The sequence below is a fragment of the Stegastes partitus genome, unplaced genomic scaffold (genome assembly GCF_000690725.1).
Source record: "Stegastes partitus isolate 25-593 unplaced genomic scaffold, Stegastes_partitus-1.0.2 Scaffold1093, whole genome shotgun sequence".
Lineage (NCBI taxonomy): Eukaryota > Metazoa > Chordata > Actinopteri > Pomacentridae > Stegastes > Stegastes partitus.
The window spans coordinates 67,799-91,958 of NW_007578824.1; the positions used below are offsets into that span (position 1 = coordinate 67,799).

The following is a 24,160-nucleotide window of genomic DNA, read 5'->3' on the forward strand; positions in this document are numbered from 1 at the left end:
AGTCCACCTTTAGAAAAAAAAGGCTGCAATAAGTGAACAAACTATTTTTTCTCACGTCTTTGGAGGGTCTCCGGAGGATATCACCCACACCTCCTCCATTACGAAGACCATGGTTCAGCACAGTGATGATACACATGAGGAGAGTGTCGCACACCCGCTCTGTCCTGTCGTCTTCATCTGCAGCAGCACAAACACACAGAACAACAAGTGAAGGTCGAGAGTAGACAGAGAGCCTGAGAGAAAATATTAAAATAAAAACATAATTTATTATTAAAAGAAAATATTAGAAAAAAAAACAGCGTAGAACAAGGTTAAACGTACAGTACTGGCTGCTAAATATCTACAGTTGTGTTATGGCCTGAAGGGAAATTGCACAATATTGACACTTCTGTTTTTGTTTTGTTTTCGTAACAGCAGCTTCTCCTTCGTTTTGCTCATTTGATAACTAAATCATCAACTGGATTTTTAAAAAAATATCTGACTGAATTTGTCTTTTCACTTGTTGGAAGTTACCTGAATTAAATTAAACAGAACAAAGAGTGTGTGACAGAAAACTAGAGTCCTAGTTCAGGAAGAAAAAAAAAATCTTTATTATTCAAATACAGTCTGACCTAATTTAAAAGAATGATCACTCAGCTGACTCCAGTGAGTGGCCGATATTAAATCACCTTCACCTCCTTTGCCGCCTCGAATGTCTGAATATATTTTTTTTAGAATAAAGATTAAAGCTCTATCAACTATGAAGGAATGCTCTTTATACAACATATAGTACAAAAAGGTAAAGCCAGGCACAGCATGACTGCCGAGGAAAAAGAGGAGGTGAAGGATGTGGATGAGATCACGTGTGTGCCCCTATAGTGCAGGTGATCCATGGAGACGCAGGAGAACAAACAGGAGTGTGAGTCACCCCCTCTGCCTCATCAAGTTTCTTTGTGTGCACGCCTCAGTGTGTGTGTGTGTGTAACAGTGTATGGCTGCATGTGTGTGTGTGTGCATGCCTAAGTGTGTGTGTGTGTTGTGTGTAAGTAACCTTTCAGGAACTGACTACTGCCGGAAAGGTCACAAACACACCCACAACCCCGGTCAAACCACAAAATCTTCAGACTTGTCCACTCAACGGTGACTTTCACAATAGGGAGGGAACAATATCTGATTTAATCATTAAACTTACCAGAAGGTGGTTTGGGTGTTGAATCAGGGCAGCTGTCTCTCATGCACGAGTCTGAAACTCCGCTGCTACTCACTAAATCGCTTTTTTCTACAGAAAGATGAGGGGAAAAAGGGAGATTTATGTGCAGTCGGGTTATGATAACAGCGCCGAGAGTTTCCAAACGGAAGAGAAATGATTTAATCGCGCTCCTGCATTAAAACTTCTTTCCCGCTAATTCTCATCAGCGCCGGTGGAATCAGCAAGAAAGATATAGTCAGACATTATGTAAACTGAGGCAGCAGCTGCTGGGTGGGCGGTGAAGTGTTGCTGAAAAAACCTGAACAAATCATTTGCACATCGGTAAAGCCCTGAGCAGCAGAGGAGCCGCACCGCCTGAGTGTGATCGGCTCCGGCAGACAGACAGGCAGAAGGAGGCAGCTGTACACCCGGGCCACAGTGTCACCAAAAGGCCCTTCTTCCCTGACAGTCCTGGAGCACAGAGGGCAGGGCTGGGAGACACGAGGAAGGAGGAAGAGGAAGAAGAAGAGTGGGTGTGACACGGGGAGTGCGAGGACCGACGCAGGAGGTCAGAGCCCCGAGGCGGCGGCGGTGTGGACGGGGTGCTCCTCAAGGTTTGATGGCCGTACCTCCAGTCAGCCCTCGGCTAACGTACAGACAGGCGTGAGCCCAGCTGGTTACATAACCCACCACTGCTCTGCTGTGTCTGCTGCGCTCTATTCAGCAAAACACAGGATGGCGCGGCCACCAGGTTATGCAACAGGTGCACATGTGCTAGCAGGATGTCTTCCTGACCGTCGGTGCCGGAGCTCATTAACACACCCACACTCTGCACAGTGTTTTCAAAACATGTGTCTGGGGACGTATACATACAGTATAATGTACATGTTCGACAACTACTTCTGTGGAGATGATATATATTCAGACACTGATTTGACAGCTGTGCTTGTGAGAATGTAGATTTTCCACAAAAAAAAAAAGTTGAAAAATGCAGACAAAACTAAAAACTCATTCAAGCTGAAGGATCGCAGTGAAAACGAAGTTAATTTATTCTCAGCATTTGGTAATTGTCTTCATAGTTCTGAAGTTACTGTCCAGAATGCTGCACTTTTCTATTGCTTGATGTCTGAAAGTCATCAGAAAAAAAGAAACGCAGCACACAAGCAACTCGAAGAGCTTCAGTGGGAAGCAACTGGACTTCTATTTTTGGTTCTTCAAGAAGTCATCTGTGAGAAAGCCTCATGGATGAGAGGTGAAACATCTTCAAGAACCGAGAAGAAAAGTCTGGTTGGCTTCTGGTAAAGCACTAATCATGACCTGGATGAATGAGGATCTACACGGATCGCAGCACAGAAACAACACAGACAGAACTGTAAAAGAGCAACAGGTTCACATGATTTCGGTAAACTAGGGTTCAGGTTCTGGTCCTTTCATACAGTATAGACTTGAGACAGAGGATGACTTAAACACAGGGGACGTTGCACTTACATGGGCTGCTTGAATAATGATATTTTCTGGCATCGATTACTTCATCGATCAGCAACGAAGCCGTTTAAGACGAAGGCGTCGGTTCACATTAATGCACCGGCACGTTTCTAAAGCGTTCTGACCTGTTCCAGGAAGTCGTTCCATCGGCATGCGGAAGTCGTCCTTGAAGAAGAGGAAGCCAATGATGGAGAAGAAGTAGACGAGAAAGATGGCCAGCACAGCTGTCAAAATAATGGAGCGCCCATTTCGCGTCACGCTCTTTATCACGTTGAGCAGCGTCTCCTCTCGGATCACCAGGTCGAACAGCTGCGAGGGGAGATCAGTGAGTCATCGGCAATTATTAGTCATCAATCAATCAAAGAAGATAAAGGGGATTTCCTACCAAAAAGCTGTAGAAGAACTCGTGAGCGAAGAGGCCCAACACGCAGATGATGGCGTAGCCCAAGTGGTAGATGAAGAGCATGTCCATCACCACCGCTTTGTAGCCTCGAGTGAACGTCCCCTGGTTGCCCACAAAACTCACGAGAAAGACTACCTTGTTGAATAGCTGAGAATGGAACACAACATGGTTCAAAAAAAGAGAAAGCTTTGGACATGCTCCTCAACAGCACCTCCACAAACCTTCCTTCACTTACGTTGATGGCGCCCAGCAGCAGCAGAGCAGGCCCGAGGCCCATGGTGTAGATGGCGCGCAAAATGAGGGAGATCAGGAAGAACAGGATGCCCCACGGTTTGGGTAAAACAGGAAGTAAGGCGGTGAAGACGCCCAACGCCACCCACAGTAAGATATTCCAGAACGGGGACAAGGTGCCTGGGTAGAAGAATACGCCGTCAAACAAGGCACAACACATCAAAGCATTGAAACGTGGCGTTGCTCTAATGAATTATTCACCTGAGCAAAGAGCTTAACTTAGCGCACACCGTCAAAGGCAACACTTTAAAATGTCAAACAGCGGCCCGTTGGGACCTCATCACTCAAAACAGCCATCTCCTCCTCAGCCGGCAGAGCAAGCCGACAAAGAGGAGCTCAAGAGTGTTTAGGAGGCTAAAACGTGTTGACGATTTACTGAGAAAGACGGTTTCCAAGAGTTGCATTTTCTGCACAATGCGATATTTCATTGTGCCATTTAATCACACAATAACATCCTCAAATGTATTCAAACCCTTCCATTAAAGAAAGGGCAGAATTCACAATAGTCACTCAAATAACTAGAAACTAAAAAAAGGTAATAATAAATAAAAATTTGCTAAATTATAATTTAGTGAGATAAGACATTGCTTTTGAATTGTTGGTGAAAAGAATAATTTTTAAAAAACAAACAAACTGTCCCAGACAAATTAGAGCAGTTTGCTGATGAGCAGTGAAATCAAAATAGCTGTCAACAGGTTTAGAAGTCTGACTTATAGTTACAGAAAATACCTGATTGCAGTGATTGGCTCAAAGGGTTGTTCAACAAAATATTAGTTTACGGTCCCATCATGCTTGTTTCCTTCTTTTTTATTTTATTTTTTTATATATTTCTGCTGAACCACAATTCAAAAGCAATGTCATGATTTTTATTACATTTTTATTTATTATTACTTTTGTCAATTTCAACTTATTTCACTGACAGCTATTATTTTCCTACTTTAATGGGAGGGTATGAATAAATACGAGGACGACTGTGCTAACAATGCTCACTTTGCTCTCATAGGTGGCTGCTACAGCTGGCATTAAGGCAAACCTTTAAGAAAACGTGAAACCAGGTATTCTAACACTGCAGATAAATGTCATGTAAAGTGTTTTCACACCTTTAACCTGGCTGATTATATCTCAGTGTGAAGCTGGGTGGACCAACATGAGGCCAAGCCATCTCAGCACACCGCGAAGAAATGATTAAAGTCCAAGTTGTCGCACTGCGAAAGGTGCAGCTGGACGGTAAGAAGCAGGATTTCTTTGAAGCACATTTTGTTCACGCCTACAGTGTCCTGAACAGAAGTCCGATTACGCACATGAGAGAAAACACCGGCGTGGGCGGACGAAAGGTGTGTGAGGACTTTAAATAAATATGACCTCAGGTGACTTGGAGCTGCCATTTTTCGAAATGTGAACACACGGTAATAATATATAATAATTAACCGTCCATAAAAATAATTGTCGTTGCATAAGAGAGTCATTCTGAACTCTTTAAGCGCTTTAAATGAATAAATGCAAAACTGAGCCACGGTAATTTCATAATGCTAGCCGTCAGGAGATTTAGAATTATTTAATAGCGAGGCTGGAAATGATTTTGGCTGAAGGCAACACCATCAAGGCTGTTTGGTGAAGACACAAACCTGCAATTCTTTCATTTATGTAATTCATTTTCATTTCATTCATTTTTTTTGGGTAAGTTTGTTTGGAAACAAAAACCGCTTTATTAGATCTGTTCAGATACATTAAATCAGTCGTTAAAGTCTGCTGTGCTGCAGCTTCAGCACAAGTTATGGTTTCTTTATTGGCGGATTATCTCGGACATATTGAACGGACGCTGCAGTGCACAAAAATGACTCATAGACACAACATATTTTGATTTACGGTGAATTTTTATTTGATTAATATGTGCCCTCTGGCAGGGGATGACATAAACTTGTGTCAAAGGTTATTGTATTAGATTTGGTAGTGAGGAATTTGAACAATTTCTGTGCTTTCTTAGATTTTTAATGCCGCGAGAAAAAGCCGCTTTCCAAACGTTCCTGTGTAACGTCCACCATGTTCTAACAGCTGAGGCAGTAGCTCTCGCGTCGCTTACTGGTAAACTGCAAGTCACAGCTAAAACCAAAGAGCTTTGTGAGCTCGCCATTAGGATTCATCACTCAGAGAGAGTTGCACATTGCAGCTGCTCATGAGACAGGAAATTCTATTAAGCCATATTTAAGTGTTTTCAAGTGCCAGTGACCACAGCGAGAAACACAATCAGGAGAGTACAAGGAGCTCCACACTGTGAAAAATCTAAAAAGAGCAAGTTAGGAAGCCAACAGTTACCTCTGTGCTGGCAAGAATGGTCGTGCAAGGGGCCAAAAAACAGAAAGATCACCAGCAAGGCCTTCCTGATGGATCTGAGAATGTCTCACATGGACAATCCGGTGGACTCTGTAAAAAGGCTGATCAAGGAGATCTTCGCATCTTCAAGAACTAAGCACAAAAATTCTGCTAGCCTTTGCAAAAGCTCATCAGAACAAAGAAGAAGACTTTTGCTAATTAATTCTGCGGTTGGACGAGAAGAAAGCGGACAAAAGGATGTGGTGTTGATTTGGTGAACAAAAAAAGGAGAAGCGTTTGAGTGTTTTTTCCGCTGATGGACCAAGCAACACTGTCAAAGTCTAAAACAAGTCCTTGGGCAGCACTGGACATTCCAACAAGACAACGATGTGGAACACAGAACCACAACGGTCAAGGAGTGGTCAGAAGAAAACACCATCAGCATTTTCTAGCAGCCAGAATCCAGATCCCATCGAGAATCTGTGGAGGAACTAAAGACGAGACCAAGAACCTCAAAGACACGAGGATGGCTGCAGAAGAGGAGAGGACGGAAATCCCAGCAGAGACGTGCAAAAAGCTCGTTAGCAGCTCTGAGGACCGTATACGCTGTGACAGGAAATAAATACTTTGCCATTGATTACTGAGAAAGGGTAGGACCACCTCCATCTCGCCGTCTTCTGTCATTTGTTTAAGTCATTTCCAACCAGAACAAAAACATATTGGTCAAATGAAAACTTCTCTATAAATCACGATTCCCTGTGGGCTTTTATTAATTAATTACATTGATGATAAGCTGGGCTGCAGAGAACGTCAGCCCCTCTGCTCTCAGTAAAACACACCGCATTTGTCTCAAACTGTGTAAAACAGGTGGATAATGAAAGTAGTGCTTTTAAAGGGGAGCGCATGCCAATTTGCCTCCTTTGGAAATTACAGAAGCAATTAAACCTTTTCATCATCGCTGCTGAATAATACTAATGACTGGGTTTGCATTTGAATTCAAGAGATAAGACGCTGTTTAATTGGAATTAAGTGGTGAATTTCCTCAGGTGAGTTTCTTTCAGCACCAGGAGCTGTCCATAGTATGACCTACAGCAACTTGTACACCAGCGGTCCCCAACCACCGGGCTGTGGACCGGTACTGGGCCGTGGGTCATTTGGTACCGGGCCGCACAGAAAAAAATAACATTTTATTGGTTCATTTTTATTTCCAGTGGAGTCTGCAGGGTGTTTTATTTTGAAAAATGACTAGCTCGTCTTCCCGTCTGCGCTTGTTTCTTGCACTTGACTCGTCAGTTTTTATCCGTTAAACGAAGCCCTCAGTCTAACAGTTGCTGAATTTAATACAAAAACAAACATCTCAGCTTCTTTGGAAAGTGGGAGAGACTCGATACTGAGATGGAAGAAAAAGGAAACACGTATTTAGCAAGTAATTTTATTCATTTATGAAACTTTTAATAATCAAAACAATTATTTTTTGTTACGTGCGTGATGACCGGTCCTTAGAAAGTTTTCTTGCTAAAAAGGTTGGGGACCGCTGTTGTACACAATGAAAAAGAAATCTATTATTGTTTTTATTTTACCATTAAGTGTTAAACTTATCTCTACATGTAAAAGGTGAAGGTTGTAATTAGTGTTGCGCGATATTAAAATTTCTGTCCGATACGATATCCGATATCGCCGATAACCGATATTACCGATGTCGATATTCAATTGTTGTTCACACCGAAAAACGAGTATAAGTAAGCACTGTGAGTACATGAAAACTATTCAGAAGAAGCCCAATTGGACCACAGTCTTCTTTATTACATCACGAAAACAAAACATGTTTTAACATATTTAGGTTCAGGACCATTTAAGTAAAAACATCTGTGAAATAGCAGCGATATCAAACGTAGAGATGAAGGCGCTAATGTCAGATGATCATCGGCTAAATTTGTTCGATACCGATATATCGGAAAAAACACTAATATCGGCCGATACCGATGTGGTCGCCGATATATCGTGCATCCCTAGTTGCAATAATACAAGTTGTCGTGAAGCTCAATGATAAAATGTCCCTGATCTGGACTTCCTGGCCCACATGCCCCTCTTTGCAGACCCATAACTTAATCCATCCGTCCATTTGTCAGATTGAAAAGGTAAAAAAATATTTTTTTTAAAAACGGTTAAAGATCACAGATGACAAAAAATGCAGAAATTCTTACCCTCATCGCCGTCGTCGCCGAACGGATAGAACACAGCCACGGAGATGTTGAGCAGACAGGCCAGGTAGAAGGAGATGCTCCCCCACACAGAGATGTGGCGTGAGAACCAGAACAGAGCCTTGTTTCCTGCAGAAGCAAAACAGCATTACATCCATGAGAGGTCCTTCATTTTACCGTGTGACTCACATTAGCAGACACTCTGGATGGTAATCATGATTCATGCTGCCTCTCATCATCATCATCTTCCAGGATGTGAAGACTTACTGCGGATCTTCTTCTGCCACCGCATCTCGTTGTAGAGGTTGTCAAACTGCTGGAAGAAGTCGTTCACCTTGCTGCCTTGGTCGTCCCTCTCGGTCGTGGTGAACACGCGGGTTTTGGACTCCTCGGTCAGGTACTCGCAGATGTTCGGGACGGGAAACACTATCTGCTCCATGGTGCGGTCGTGACGCACGATCTGACAAACAAATGTTCCTCGTTACAAGTTGGATTCTTTGTGAATGGAGAAGGAGCCAGTTTCTGCGTGTTTTTACTCACTGTGGGCTCTTTTTTTTTTACTGCAATATAAAGTCCTGTACGTCTATGGAAGCGGCACAAACATGACTAGATGTAGACAGAACTAAACAAGTTCTTCTGTGCAGTATGATAAAGTCATAATGTCATATATATATATAAAGATAAAACCATAGTTCAGTTCCTTTGATAATCTATTTTACAAAAAATGTATAAGCATTAAATCAATACACACAGCAACAGATTTGCCAACAGATGTTACCAAGACTAGAAAAAATACTGTAGATATTTTATGATTTAGATGTTTAATTTGCTTCCATACATACACATATATATCGATATAAACACAGCCTGCAGTTCAGCCTAATGGTCTAAACTTTTGTCACATGAATGTTGAGTCACTCGTGGCTTCTCCGTTGTGTTAAGAAGCACAGAATTTGTCTAATTTCACGAGATCTGGTTAAACTAAACAATTTAAACTGAGAGTACAATGAAGCAACTTTGCTGCTTTATCACAATTCAACACGACATGTAGAATAAAGTGATTTTGATGAAATATCACAATTTGAAGCTTCAATTTGTTGAAGTTTTCCAACATAACAGCACATCAGAAAGTTGAGAATCTGATAAATGGTGAGATTTTAACAGTTTTTTAAAGCAGCAGGTCTTGGAGTTCAGATGATTAAAGGTTTTACAAACTGTGACGATAAACGAATGATGAGGTGTACCTCTATCTGAGCCGTGTGATTGGCGTAGTAATGAAGGGCGTCGTCCTTCTCGTTATCCGGGTCGGCTCCTGACCCCGGCGCCAACCCCGGCTTCAGACTCTGCTGCAAGATCTTGCTGTGTCTGGCCAACTAAGAATGAAAAAGAAATCNATCCGGGTCGGCTCCTGACCCCGGCGCCAACCCCGGCTTCAGACTCTGCTGCAAGATCTTGCTGTGTCTGGCCAACTAAGAATGAAAAAGAAATCACTTTGTTTAGCCAGTTTTAAAGTACAAAGACAGTTTGAACATGAAGACTTGGTTTAATCATTGGACTAGATGGAAGGTTGGTGGTTCGATCTCCCGCCCCTCGAAGTGTCCTTGGGCAAGTCACTGAACCCGAAGTTGCTCCCAATGGCAGGCAGCACCTTGCATGGCAGCTCTGTCGCCATTAGTGTATGAATGGGTGAACGAGAGAACAATGTAAAGCGCTTTGAGTGTTGCTAAAGTACAAAAGGTTTCTATAAGTGCAGACCATTTACCATTATATGAACATAGTCGTTCCTCCCAGTTCGAGCTCTGAAGTTCTTTTCGTCATACTGCAGATTGGTACTAATGCATGCCCAGAAATTATGCCTAAATGGAAAAAGATTTTTTTTGGTTTTGCTAGATTCTCTTCTTTTTTTGCTTTGTTCCTCTTTTTGAGTACGTTTGACAGATAAGGTTAGGTAACCTCCAACTAAAGTTAACAATTCACAAGGCTTTTCTCTTTTCTTCTTCTACCTGCTTCTCCGTTTGATTGATCCGAGTTCACCTTAAATGTGTGCCACAGCACAGGAGGAGGGAAATTTAACAAATCCCATGTGACAATAGAGACGGCTTTTAACAGCGGAACATAATGGAAACCGCTGTAAAGTCGGTTTGTTTTGGTTTTTTTAAACTTATTTTTAACCCTCTCACGCTTCTGTTTATTTAAACATGTAATTGTTGAAAAATGGGGAAGCAAAGACACAAGAGCTTATGTAATTCTCCTTCTGTAATCCCCCCGCCATGTACTGTTTACTTTTATTCATTTACTTACTCATTATTTATTTATTATCAGCTGCCCTGAAGAGAAAAGATTGCATAATATTTTCAAAAAGCTACTTGATAAGCTCAGTTTGTGTGCCATCAATGCCTTTTCTTTTTTATTGCCTCATGTCAAAAAGTCAAGTTAAAACATGGAGAGAAAAAAAAACATCCTTTCCTTGTCATGGTGAAACTAGTCTGCTAGGTGGACAGAAATACCCCGTCTGGTGCTTGACTCCTAAAGAGGAAACGAAAACCAGCCTCGACTTCTCTCTCTCCAACTTTTAGACGAAGACGCATGAGACGGACGCGCTCACATTCATAACACGTCTACTTTCAACCCACCCTGGATGAGGCCATTTGTTTAGTAATGCAGTGTTTACCTGGATCAGTAAAAACACCTAAAGCCCACCTGTCTGTGGAAGCAGCGTTACATCATGAAAACTAATTTTAGAAGCGCTCCGTCCACAGAGGAACAGTCTTCCATCATTTAGCGACTCCCGCAGTGTGCGGCCTCGGGGTCAGCAGAAGGTCAGGCACACACACAGGAAACAGATTCAAGCTGCAGACAAACGCAGGCTTTTGCGTTACCTGGTGGGCCAGGATGTAAATGTTGTGTCCGACGTCTCTGGGTCTGATCAGGTCTCCAACGCTGTCTTCGTCCTCCTCAGCCTCCAGGCCCTGAGCGTAGGCTTCCTTCATCACGTCCACCTGAAGCACAAGCGTTATGAAAAGCTGCCCACTTCACATCAGACTACATTCAGTCTGTGTAAACGCTCGCACACGCTTACCAGCTCGGTGGGTCTCATCTTGTAGAGAATCTTCTCCGCGTTCTCGCTGTCATGGCGGCTCTCCATTATAGCCAGCAGGAGCTTGGAGGCGTTGTTCTGCAACACAAGGCTCCACCGGTAAGCTTTTAATGTTGATCGGCTACAAACTGAATTCAGGAATGAATAACTTGACTGAACGTAAGATGGAAAACCACATAAAGTGTAGCCAGTAAACACAGAAAACCTCAGCAGAAAAAAATATACAGCTCCATTTATTTATTCAAGTAAGACACAATTGCAGCATTTCTCTTTTTAAACATCGTAGAAGTGATAAAAAATTACATGCAGTTATCTTGTTCTCAGTCTCCGGCGCTACAGACAATGATTCTATCCAGCAAATTATAAGCACTGCTATAATAAAAGCTGTGCGTCATAGCGAGAGGCTTCTCGGGGCTCTTTCAGAGACGCCTGCTGCTCACCTTGAGCTCCAGCACCAGGTCCAGCCGATGCTTCCCCAGGGGGTTGATGGAGTTGACAATCAGTGCTATAATAATGTCAATGCCATTTGACTCATGCTTGGCTATACAGGTCTGGAAAAGAACAGCAGATATAGTTTGTGTGGAGGGGGGAAAAAAAGATTATATTAAAATTCATCAGAAGAAAAAGGTTGCACTTAACAAGTGTCGCATACAAACAAAGGGCAGAAAATAGTGTGGGATCAGTATGAAAGCACAGCGGATTATTGTTGTTGTGTTCTTTACCGAAAACTTGGAGACAGAAGGAAAAGCTGGCTGTGTTATGAGCACATAATGGGTTTTAAATGCAAGTAAAGACCTGATTTAACCCTCTGAACCCCTCCAAAAAATCTGCAGACAGGCCTGAAAGGCGTGTTTCCTCTTTAAAAAAGTATATACAAAATGTGAATAATTTATCAGAAACTGTAAAAACAGAGATTTTCAACTTTCTGATGGTCCTTGAAGTGCTCGTCTGTCTGTATTCTATATGTCCCAATTTAAAGCGTTTGAAAAATAAACAGTTTGCTCTAATTAAACTCTATAAAAAACGAAAATATATGTGGTTTTGAGCAAAATCTAGAATAGCTCAACTGCAATAAACAGTTGTGTGACAAAAAAATCAGGGACGTTTTGGGCTGAACTGCAGGCAGTGTTTACACGGAGCAGCGAGGAGATGAATGAGAACAAACTAAAAATGTAGGTAGTAAAATATCTGTAGTATGAGTAGATGTAGATCTAGTATGTGGAGTCACCCTTTACTTCCTTCACCTGTGGTCACATGGAAAAATAATACATTTTCTCTCTTTTTTTTAATGGTTTATGACATTATAACTTTGTTTTACTGCACAGAAGACATTTCTGACTTCTCTTTGTGACAAGAGCTTATTAAAAAAAAGCTGCTTGGGGTTCAGGAGGTTCAATGATCTGTATCACAACATGATGTGATTTCTCCGTGTTTATTTCCGCTGAGTTTAATTGCCTGATGACTCAACAAATAATGCAAAACTTTTCACTATGCTTATTTTCCTACATTGAATATTCTTTGAGACCAGGAAGAGACGGACATCCAACCACACCACCAACAAAGAACAATACAGTCGTGACTCGATAATCCGACACTAAATGTAAAACCTTCTTTTATGTCGGATAGCAAGGCTGTCGGATTGTCAAGACGGAGGTCGAGATACAAGGAGGTGTTTTGTTAGAACACTACGCATCACTGGATTTCACGCCTAATTGATCGGTGCGCTTGTGCATGTCCCGGCCACTTCTACCCCGGGGGTGCACTCTGACGGGGTGGAAGTGGCCAGAACGTACAGGCAGTATTTGGTTGTTGATGCCAGTTTAGTTAGCAGTCACATTTCTATTTCAACCATCGGTGGCGGTGGCGGATGCATGCCACCGTTACCATCTGTGTTTACTTCTGCAAACGCTCACTGCGTGTCATGTTGTTGTGTAATCTTCTGTGCATACGGGAAACTTTTGGGTTGTATGAAGTTCACACAGCAGATCACATACAAGTCGCAATTAATTGACTTGTATGTGAAATTGGGTTTCACAAAAAAATTCGAATTGAGCGTTAAGTCCTGCAGTGTGAACGTAGCCAATCTGTGGGATTGTTCAGTCAGGTAATACGCCGTTATCCTTATTAGTGACATAAAATGTCATGTTGGAGTCAGAATCCAAGGCTGTCGGTATGTTAAGGCTGTTTTTCATGGGTTCCGTTTGTTTTTCCTAAAATCCTGTCGGATAGCAAGGTTTAGGATTGTTCAGGTTCAGATTATCAAGTCACGACTGTATATCAACATATATAGAGTCCTTTATATTATTCTGTTGGTAATAAACCATCTACCCTCAGCCGACCTCTCGTCCTCCTACCTGGTTTTCATGGCAGGGTCCCTGGCAGTACTCTGTGATGGTCTCCAGGGTTTGTCGCACCAGATCCACATTACTCTCATTTATATAAAGTCCCAGCAGGCCTAAGCCTCCAGTGGTGCTCCCACAAATACAGTCCAAGAACTGAAGAGTCTCACACACCAGATTGTAGTTCGTCTTGTTGTTCTGGTTGCGCAGAAAGTTCTGGAGCAGAAAAACAAGCATGAGTCAGCCAGCAGTCGGCGTAACACTGGTTCAAGATTCTCAAAGAGTTCCAGTACCTGCAGGTCCAAATTGTGGTTCTCGCAGAGCAGCTGTAGGTAACGGAGGATCGGTTTCATGATGGTGATGGCTGGGCTCATCTGAGTTTCTTCCAAAGCGTCCTCGGCACCGATCAGCTCGCTGTTCTGGCCGAGGCCTTCCAGGTCGGGGTCCAGCTCCTTTCTGAAGGTGCAATAGGCCTTTGAGGTCACTGAGGATGCCTCCTTCAGCTGCCCTCGCATGTCCTCCCTCATATGAAGCCCTGAGTCTCTTCCTATAAAAGCAGCACAAAGAGAGAATTAAAAAAAAAAGCATGATTCACTGCTTAATTACTAGAAAGTACAGAATCAACTGGCACAAGCCGGGTCTTTGTAAATGCATAGAGGTGAACCCGTTCACCTCACATGCGTATTGATTGATTCCAGACAGAGTTAAAAACAATAAAGAGCAGAGACCCCTCTTGACATTTCGGCCCCTGCTGAGTGGGGTTCTGTAGCATGAAAGCACCCGGTCTTGACACAATGGCCTTTTGATAGACTTGTGATGTGGGCCGTCACATGCCCGTCTGACATGTGACTACAGGAACAACAGTGTGCACAGAGGTCAGCATCATTTTGGATTTATCCCGTCGCCACCGTGTTTAAACCTGAGAGCGAGCTGAACCTCAGGACCTCACATACTGTAAACGCATTGAGGTTTCCAGTCATGACTGAGTTTGTACCTTTTCACTCACTCCCCGTCTGTTTCTATGGAAATATCCGGCTGCGCTCAGGACATGACCCGCATGACTCAGTGTGTCACTTTTAAATGCTCGTCTCTGAAAAAACTTCTGACATTATTACCAAGTTGATTCACTTCAAATGAACTTTACTGATTTACTTTCAGCTTCGTTTTGGCATTTTGACACAGCGGCTTCCTGCATGCTCCAGACAGCTGAGGTAACAAATGTGTTCTGGCCACACTTGGGAGTTGAGCCAAGCAGCCATGTGTGTGTGTGTGTGTGTGTGTGTGTGTGTGTGTGTGTGTGTCAAATAGATAAAGTGCAGAAAGGTTATAATGCATCATTACTGAACTGTACCTTTCTTGAACCTGATGCTACTCACGTCCCCGTCGTCATCTCTCTTCCTGCAGCTGAGCTCAAACATGTTGACGGACACGGTGGCTCGAATCTCCTGCTGGGCCAAACGCATGCGGTCGTAGAAGACCTTGAAGAACCTCTCGGACTTCTTCTGCTTGTACAGTTGGCTGTAGAACGAGTTCTGGATGGGAAGGAGAGAAGCAATGAGTGTAAGTCTCCAAACATGTGGAGGGAAATAAAGGATCAGAGTTCGTGCAGCTCACCTGTATCTGCGTGTTTCCGCCTTGGAGAAGCGCGATGCCCAGGAGGATGCTCTCCTCGAACACTCGGTCGTTCTTGGTGTTGACGATGAGGTCGATCACCAGCTCCGAAGTCCCAACGTTGTCCAACAGACACTGGATCTCCATGACACTGCTGCCTGGCTTATCAGAGTCCAGCATGGGAGAACCACCTGCAGACATTTATTATAAATATTACAAAAATGTGCTCTGACCAAATCCAGCTACAGACATTATGGATTTTTTCATTATAAATACTGTATTCCACAACTGTCTGGACTTAATACTGGAGTATATTTATGTGGCGCTTTGGGAATCGCTTTAGCCAGACTCAAAGTCTGCCAGTGATTGTCAAACAGCACATCTCCTAAGAAGCGTGGTGCTGTCATGTTAGGTACTGTTGTTTCCTCTGCAGTCAGTGGTTATTGCAGTGTCTACTGGGTTTATTTGGGGTTCTCAGTACCTCCAGATGACGGCTTGACAAAGCCGCCAGATGAGCTGTTTCCACTCCCAAGCTCTGACTTGGAAAGAAGCTTTTGATTTCCAAAGTAGCGTGTGAGGAGAATCTTTCTTAACTCGTTTCCCTGTGGAGACAGAAATCATAATGTTAAATCCATATCACAGTCTGACACATACCAGCCTTAAACTAGGAAAATTCGCATTTTAACACATTTTGAGAAAAAGTTGCATTTTTTGGGAGCCATAAGCGTGAAAACGAAATCAAAACGAAGGACAAATGTTACCAAATGTTCCATCCAGAGAACATCCTCGTGTATTCACTGGCATGAAATCCAGCCAATCATCCCTAAGAGGGCTCAGCAGATTTCCTCTCATTTCACCTAATAGGAGTGATCGCCATCATCCCATGATACATTTCAGTCCTGATGGGAGCGATGGCGTGCAGGATGCCAATGCTCTTATCAACAAAGAAATTGGAGTTTGAGAGAGCGCGACAGTAACGCTGTTGTCCAATAACGTCATCCTAACTGAGCATTTATAAACGATTCTGAGATTCAGAGCCAAGACGCGTTTTGAGACCGACCATCATAACCGATTAGAGAGGTTATTTTTAGATAATTAGATAATCATCTACATTACTGTTCTGTCTATTGTTAAAAGACCTTGAAAGTTGGTATTAACGCCACACTTTTAGGTTAAGTTTTCCTTGTCTCGTTTAACTTTACAGGTACATACTATAATGCTAATGCGCCACCATATAAACACCAACACTTATGTTAAAACGAGGAAGGCGACACAGAATCACCTATAGAGAGTCATCTTTGTGCAAGGATGTTTGAAGTTTAAGCAGGAAATCATGCATATCACAGTTCGCCTCCAGCAACACGTTTATTTCAAGACTGCATTCATTGTGTCTTTCTATCGCTAATAAGCATCTCTCTGCGCCTCCTCTGACATTTGACGCAGATGTGCAGAAACGAGATGAAAAGATTCGTGGAGATAATCTCCAGCGGTTGTGTAACCTGAGCGCAAGTGATTGGCAGGTGGGTGACATTGCATTGTGTTTGTCAGCACTTAATTTTTATTGTGCAACAGAAGGGAGCCATGGATGGATGGATGGACGGACGGACGGATGGATGGCACAGAAATGATGTGAACATTCAGGGTGGTCAGCGTGAGTTTCTATGGTAACCTAACAAGTCAAAATGGCCTTGTTTTGATGACACCACGGCGCCGTTATCGATCAGCCGACTGAGTGGACGGTTGAAGGGATAAACAGATTGATAGAGAGGTGGAGCTTTAAAAGTGAATGGGCTGGAAGGAGCCACCTGTGGTTTCCATGGAAACGTGTTAGTAGGCCAAGCAGCCTATCCCCGGGGATACAGGTGACCGTCAAAATAACATCTGAACATACTACAGCTTGGCAGTAAATACAGCTTTGATTAAGCTTGTGCAGGCTGTGAGCGCGTGGTGGAGGTGCTGCTCCAAATTAATGAGTCTTTTTTGTTTTTTTTTAAAGCAACTTTGAGCAAAACAATCAGTCAATTAAACGACTGCTTATCATCAACCATATCAGTAAGCAATTCATCCTTTAATCAGTTAGTCGTTTATCAAGTAAATATATCAAAAAACCCCAAAATGTGTGCATAAATTCATTATTTCTTGGTTTTGGATTGTTTCTTTGGACAAAACAAGCCATCTAAGGACATCACCTGGTTGTCCAGGAACTTGTAACGGGCATTTTTGTTATTTAAGAACAAATCAAAAGCTTAATGCTCAAATAAAATAATAAAAATAATCAAACACTGTCATAAGTTTTGAGTTTTTCTCTCGGTTATATTTTCAGATTTTGCAGAAACGATCTTCCTCTTTATCCTCTTTGCAAGTTCCTTTATTGTGACTGTCACACCTCTATTAAAGCTGACTCGTACCGCTAATTGGTATTCAGCTTCGTCTGACTCATTTGTGTAGCTGCTGCCTTTGTACGTTTTGTTGTTTACAGTTTTCTTACAGTAAACTGCACTGAGGAAAAGCTGCAACGTGGCACAGAGAAAAGTAACAGAATTACCACAGAGAAATAATGATCACTAGTGGTGCAATATTTAAAAAAAATAAAATAAAAAATACTCCAAACTGTAAAAACTCTCTTCAGATACGATTAATATTTGGCCGGTAAGAGATCAGACAAATCAAGCACCTCCACGCCTCGACATGACAGCTGGACAGGCAGAGTCCAGCTAAAAAACCCTCAAACTCGGCGCAGCGAAGAGCAAAGCTGTGGAGGAGCACGTGTAGTTGATGCTCCCTGTGTCAGTAAACACTCCATCTCATCTGCAGTCAGCAGAGACACTTGTCTGCCTGCACTGTCTGGCTGAGCCGTCTCACAGACACACACAAACACACTTCTTGAACTGAAGGTGAAGATCCATTGAGCCAGCTTCTCTCATTTCCACACAGACACACACACTCTCGGTGCAGCTTCGAACTCGGCACTGCGCTCTATAAGGCAACACGTCCCCCCATGCACCCTCTTTGACTGATTGGAGATTGAATCATGTTTGACTTAACATTTCCCCTTTTTTCTGACAGAGGACGTGCTGGTTGTTTTTTTTTTGCTACCCTCAAATACCAGTGAAAGAGACGGAGGAAAGTTGAAAAGGGGTGACAGGTTTTTTTTTTTCTCGTGTTCGCCTCCCTTCTGGGTGATGCAGTCTGCTGGCTTAGTCTGCAGAGAGAGAGGAGAGGGGAGGCAGGATGGCGGTAGAGGAGAGTCAGCCCAGCCTGACTCATCTGCTTGCTGCTGCTGCTGCATTGACGAGAAAAACTCCAGTCAGGTGATGTAAGAGCCACGGGAAAGAAAGAGAGATAGAAATAGAGGTAGAACAACTGACAGAAGTAAGAGGAAGGAGGGAGGGCAGCAGGAGGAGGAGAGGAACAAACAAAACCTAGCGAGGAGCAGACAGTCGTGGTGTTTTAAAATGTGCACCGGCACGCCACACTGCGGCTCTGGTGTCCAAGCCGGGGATGAGCTGCCGATCCCCACCTCCGGCATCCAGCACCCCCTTTCCTCCTCCTCCTCCCTCCCTCCCATCCCTCCCTCCCTCCCTCAGACCTCTCGCAGTTCTGCTGCCTGCAGACCTCTCCGACTCCGGCGAGAAGCACGGATAATAAAAAAGACAAAGACACGGCATGCCCTGCGCTTCTTGAGGTGGTCTGAAACCTCACGCAGGCAGCGGAGGGCAGCAGCATCCGTAAATCAGGACAGACTGTGGCAGGAATGAGGCGGAGAGCTTCGAGCTGCTCGGGTCATATGAGGTTGACTGTGGCAGCTCAGGCCACAAAGGAGGACAATGTTCCCCAAACAATGCTGAGACCGGAGAGGTGGGTTGAGGGGCTAATAGTTTTCTTTTTCCGTGATACTTTTTTTCCCACAACAGACGACGCTGGGTTTATCTTTTGTAAACAGTCGGGATCAAGTGCACGGTGCTACAGCAGTTTCCTCGCGGGTCGTATGAGTCCAACAACTTCACCATCGCAAAGTTCACTTCCTGCTGAGACTTCAGCCGACTCACTTAGTTCGGGACACAGATTCAAATTGAAACTCTGCCTTTTATTGCTGCTGTCATTAGGACATGGTACTAAAAGTCTAACTGAAATCCAATCTGATCATGTGCAATAGAGAAGCGTGAGCTGAATGTTATCTAATGAAAACTTCAATTGTCTCTAAGTGAGACTGGAACAGGAGGGAAAATGAAAAGCTGGATCCTTCTGTAATATCATACATATCTACAAACATGTTTGCAAGGTTTCCTCACCAAGGGAATTACTCCATGAATAGAATAAAAAGAAAAAGAAAAATCAAGACATATACAGTCGCATTATCCTGCAGTTGCACAACAAACACAACGGGAACATTGAAAGGCAGTGATGTAAAGAGATACAGGCAGGTCTGTAACTACCACTGATGACACTGAGATCATGTCATCTCTATTTTTATTTGCATTCCTTGAATTTGTTGACTCACGATGTCGGTATTTCTAACAGTACGGGGACGGCTGCAGATGTAGGGTGAACGAACTGGGCTCTGAGTTAGCGTTATATGCCGTGACTGCCGATTACAGGCTGAATTACTGCTCAGACGTTTGATTGCCGGGCTGTGCTAAGTTAAGTTAGGCGACGTTAAATCGAGTTAATGTTCCCTGTGTAGGATGTGAAACGTTTACATGGAGCTGTGCGGCTCTGTATGCAGGGCCAAAGGTCTGCAAACGTGCATCTGATGAAATCCCGCAAGAGACACGAGCGTCACGTGCTGCCACTTTCGAGCCGCGATTCCACAGCACATGAAATGGTTTCACCCAACAAACAAGCACGTCGGCAAAACAAATTAAGGCCACATGTGAGAGCAATTGGTGAGACCGGTTCAGAGAAACAGAAGACTAGCAGCATAAACAAGTATTCAGTAAACGGTCTGCTAGGAAAAGGCCTGACTGTTAACTGGAGGATTCACTGTGGAGGTGTTACGTGTTACTCACTAACATTATTAAGCGCTAATTGGGTTTATTAAAAAGGCTTCGGTGTTGAAGATGGGTTGGTTGGCGAGCGAGCTGTTTTGTCTGCCGCTGAACTCTGCAGAGTTACATGTAAACGCTTTGTATTTAGATAAAGTGGACACAATAAAGGAAACACTATAAAATACATTATTATTTTTCCCCCAGAGGTTTGGTTTTTAATCATGCAGGTGGAGAGGCTTTACAGCTGCTAATGCTGGTCTGTCCGACTGTCAGTCTGTGTTTTTTTTATTTTTTTGCTCCTGTCATATTTGTACTCGTGATGGACTCATTTTTTTACTGCAATAAAAAAAAGTCCTGCACCTCTATGGAAACAGCACAACCATGACTACAAGTAGAGAGAATCTGCAGCATAACAAAGCTAAAATGCCGTAAATCATGTTAAGAAAGAAAATACGAATTTGAATTTCTTTATTATTATTAATTTCTTTACACTTTTTCCACAGGTATTACCAATACTGGAATAAACTGGTGCCTCTTTATACTCTAGATGTCCTTCTTACATTGTTAAGTCGTCTATTTGTCTCCTATCTACTCCTGCATAAACACAGCCTGCAGTTCAGCCAAAAAAAAACCCTAAAACGTTCTCACATGACTGTTTGTGGCAGCTGAGTCACTAAGATCTTCATGTTTGCCTGAGGAACGCAGATTTTTGTTTGCTTGTTTTTACATAATCTGATTGTGCAAATAGTATTTTGGCAGTTTAAATCCAACATGTTATATTTCCTGATGGAGCCTCAGGTCACAGATGAGCAGTTCAAGGACTGTCAGCAAGCTGATGATTCTTTTTTTGTTTTTGTTTTTTTTACAGTTTCCAGCTCTGATAAATGGTGTAATTTGGGTGCTTTTAGAGATAAGAGGCCTTTCAAACTTGCCAACAGGCTGTCGGGGTTCAGAGGGTTAAATGGCTCTTAATTAAATTTGTACAAACACTCGCGGTCCCCAGAGAGGCCGTATGACGTTGGTGATCCCCCGACTGTTTCTGGAGCATTACCAGCTGATCAAAGTCTTCACTTATTCTCTGAGAAATATCAGCATCTGCCAGTTGAACGGTTAAAAAAATTGGTGGACGGATGTTGTTGCCGCTGACATTTATAGTTGTGAGTGAACATTTGGTAAAGATATTTCAAACGGTTAGTACTGCTGATGATCTCCTGCCTTTCATTTTGTGTCCATCCATCATCTATGCACCGCTAAATCCTCACTAGGGTCACGGGGGGCTGGAGCCTAACCCAGCCAACTGAGGGTGAAGGCAGGGTGGACAGGTCACCAGTCTATCACAGGGCTACACTTAGAGACAGACAACCAAGCACACTCACATTCACACCTACGGACAATTTAGAATCACCAATTAACCTCAACATGTTTTTGGACCTTGTGGGAGGAAGCTGGAGAACCCGGAGAGAACATGGAGACTCCATGCAGAAAGATTCCGGTGCCCCCACCCTTGCTGCAAGGCAACAGTGCTAACCAACTGCGCCACCTTGCAGTCCTCATTTTGTGTCATCCAGTGAAAATCACTCAAATGAAAGAAAGAAAAAAAATGTGGTTCATGACAAATGTTATTATGCCCACATGCTAAACTAATACTTTAAACCTACTATCAACATATGGCCTTTTACTGAACCTTTTACTTTGGACAGCTTGTGGACAGTAAACACAGTTTTATAGCTTTAACAAAGGCGTGACCACTATTTTCACAGGTGAGTCCCATAACATAAGAGAGCAGTCAAAACTATGATGAAAAACACCATCTGCAGAACAGCGGCCACACCCAGACACACGTGCCGACTGAAAAAACAGAACATCTACCAGCATTACCTCAGTCTCTGGTAGCAAAATTCATTGCAGGACTTTTGCATGCCGACTTTAAGGTGTTTCCATTATTGTGTCCACCGGCTGTGTACGTTGGAAGCTAGAAGCAATCGGTCCGAACACAAATTGCGATTCATATCATTCTTCCTCCCGCCCGTCATGTGTCTCCCGGAGCACAAACGCTTTAACTCACATGCGATCAGATTCAAGTAACACACTATGAACTGTGTCGAAACACTGTTCGCTGTGACAATCCGTCTCATTCATGGTGGCCCCTCAGACGCATGAGACTCAAGACCTTAGGATTTATACGTACTACAAAAGAGGAAATTCAAGAAATATATTTTAGGTTAATAATCTCTTTGTACTCTCATCAAAGAGATTAAACCTCGTTAGGCACCAAATGCACTTGGTTATTTGAATGGACTCGAGCTAACTGGTATGGATTTGTCTTAATGAGGCATTCAATCTGTTATTCAGCTGAACCTGACAGGAAACAAGTCTGACGAATGCGTGTGATGGTCCAGCTTCAGCATCTTAACCTTGAATTTAGACGATTCGCTGCTTAAACAAAGCTACGCCGGCTTCAATCCCGGCATTGTGTTGCTAGTTTTAAGGTTGTGCCAGTTTCAAGAAAACTTAACAAGTCAATATTTGTTTACCCCATTGGCAGATTTGTTTTACCTCGAGCAGCTTTCACCAGATAACAGAATATTTTGTGTTGTTTTCAAGAAGGGGAGCTTTTTTTTGGGTTTTTTTTTTTACTCGATGTCCTCTGCTGCTTGGGGTTTAGAGAGTTCAGCAGGCGCCGTGCTCCAGGTCTGAAGGCATTTCTTCACGGGGGGTTACACAGACGTCCTGTGCCCACTCACGTCCAGACCAGACAAACAACATGTGCTAATCCCTCATCACCATGGAAACCGAAGCATAATGCTCCCCTAACAGACACCCGGCTGATGGATGGAGGGATGCGAAGGGCAAGGAGAAGAAACGTGAACCTCATCTTGCAGAACGTACTGCACATGCCGAGTAGGTTTCAAGATTTTTTTTTCGGTTAAAAAGTTTAGAAACTCTAAAAGACATTGTGGGATTCAACACGTCCCAACTTTGCCACTCGTGCGGAAGTGAAGTCAGCCAAAGGTCAGACTGAACCAGGTACCCACAAGCTCCGGTAGCTCTGAAAAACCTACGTCCCAGCCCTCCACCTCGACTCCCGCTGTGGACACGACTAACAGGGAAAACCCTGCAGGATGAGCTCACACGGGGACAGCCAGCACGGCACTGCATGCCTGGGAGAGAGTGTGTGTGTGTTGTTGTTGTGTGTTGGTGTGTGTGCGTCTGAACGAGGCTCTCCGTCTACATGTGTGCGTGTGATGCGCTTAGCATCGAGAGGGTGGTAATCTGTAAATCTGCTTTGCCTTGGGCAGGTGGTGTGAAACTTGGCAAGCAAGAAAGAAAAAAAAAAGGGAGAGACAGACGGACTAGAAAGACAGACAGCGTGTGAATGACAGGGATGAGTGTGAAAGAGAGGGAGGGAAAAAAAAAAAAAAAAGGAACCGTGTGAGAGCGGTTTATATTACATAACTGACTTTTTCAGCCCTCCGTGAACAAGGAGACATGTACGTACATACGACAGCACATCACACACACGGGCACACATGTGTCGAATGTAGACGTGAGAGAATTCGGTCCAACTTGCTGTCGGTTGTAATTGTGCTAAAGGATAAGGACGTTTTATATTTGTGTCATTGTCAACAAATCCCATGAAAGGACTAAAACCAACAGTGAACTGATCCTATTAGCCAGTATTGTCTGTAAGGCCAAAGCCGCGCACGTCTTCCTCTGTAAACAGATCTCTATTGTTGTCCACAAAAAAAAAAAAAAAGCAGATAAATGAGCCCGACCGGCTGACACAGTCCTTCATTACGAAGAACACGGGCGCCGTGGTTCGTTTTTAAGTCAATCTTACATAAACTGCCGTCCTGCTGCCGGAGACACTCGCTGAAATCAGCTGTTGTCTGAGTGATGTTAAAAAAACTGCACAGCGGCTCCTGAAAGTGACTTCACGTCTCAGCAAAACTGCATCTTTGTGACAAATCTCCACATTTTCAGTAGCAACAACTGGATTTGCAGTTAAGCACCAACAGATTGTTTGTTATAGAGTGTGCTTGGAAGAAGAATACAGAATAATGCCACCTGTGTACTTTAGGATTAAGTCTGAAATAATGTCCTTTTACTGCAACTTTTTCCCCTTAAAATCCACCCCTCAGCTTTAACGTTTTCAAGTGAGAGCGGCCCTTATCCGACAGCCAAAACAAGTGGAGTGCAGCGAGCGAGAACCCAACATCTCTTGTGGTGTGACTGCAGATCTCGCCCTCGCTGCCCATCCAGCGAG

At 43.4% G+C, this 24,160-nt stretch overlaps 1 protein-coding gene across 1 annotated transcript in view; it reads right to left on the minus strand.

The window, feature by feature from the left end:
- The window catches only part of itpr2 (inositol 1,4,5-trisphosphate receptor, type 2), a 65,219-nt gene that overhangs the window by 10,767 nt on the left and 30,292 nt on the right, over positions 1 to 24,160 (minus strand). The window contains exons 38-53 of the mRNA XM_008296000.1: positions 15,387 to 15,507; positions 14,909 to 15,096; positions 14,646 to 14,826; positions 13,588 to 13,841; positions 13,310 to 13,510; positions 11,396 to 11,506; positions 10,938 to 11,033; positions 10,738 to 10,857; positions 9,103 to 9,231; positions 8,126 to 8,318; positions 7,862 to 7,987; positions 3,292 to 3,467; positions 3,039 to 3,203; positions 2,779 to 2,962; positions 1,172 to 1,258; positions 56 to 177 (exon numbers count right to left, since the gene is read on the minus strand). Of these exons, the coding sequence (XP_008294222.1) occupies positions 56 to 177; positions 1,172 to 1,258; positions 2,779 to 2,962; positions 3,039 to 3,203; positions 3,292 to 3,467; positions 7,862 to 7,987; positions 8,126 to 8,318; positions 9,103 to 9,231; positions 10,738 to 10,857; positions 10,938 to 11,033; positions 11,396 to 11,506; positions 13,310 to 13,510; positions 13,588 to 13,841; positions 14,646 to 14,826; positions 14,909 to 15,096; positions 15,387 to 15,507 (2,454 nt within the window). The remainder of the gene's footprint in view (positions 1 to 55; positions 178 to 1,171; positions 1,259 to 2,778; positions 2,963 to 3,038; positions 3,204 to 3,291; positions 3,468 to 7,861; positions 7,988 to 8,125; positions 8,319 to 9,102; positions 9,232 to 10,737; positions 10,858 to 10,937; positions 11,034 to 11,395; positions 11,507 to 13,309; positions 13,511 to 13,587; positions 13,842 to 14,645; positions 14,827 to 14,908; positions 15,097 to 15,386; positions 15,508 to 24,160) is intronic.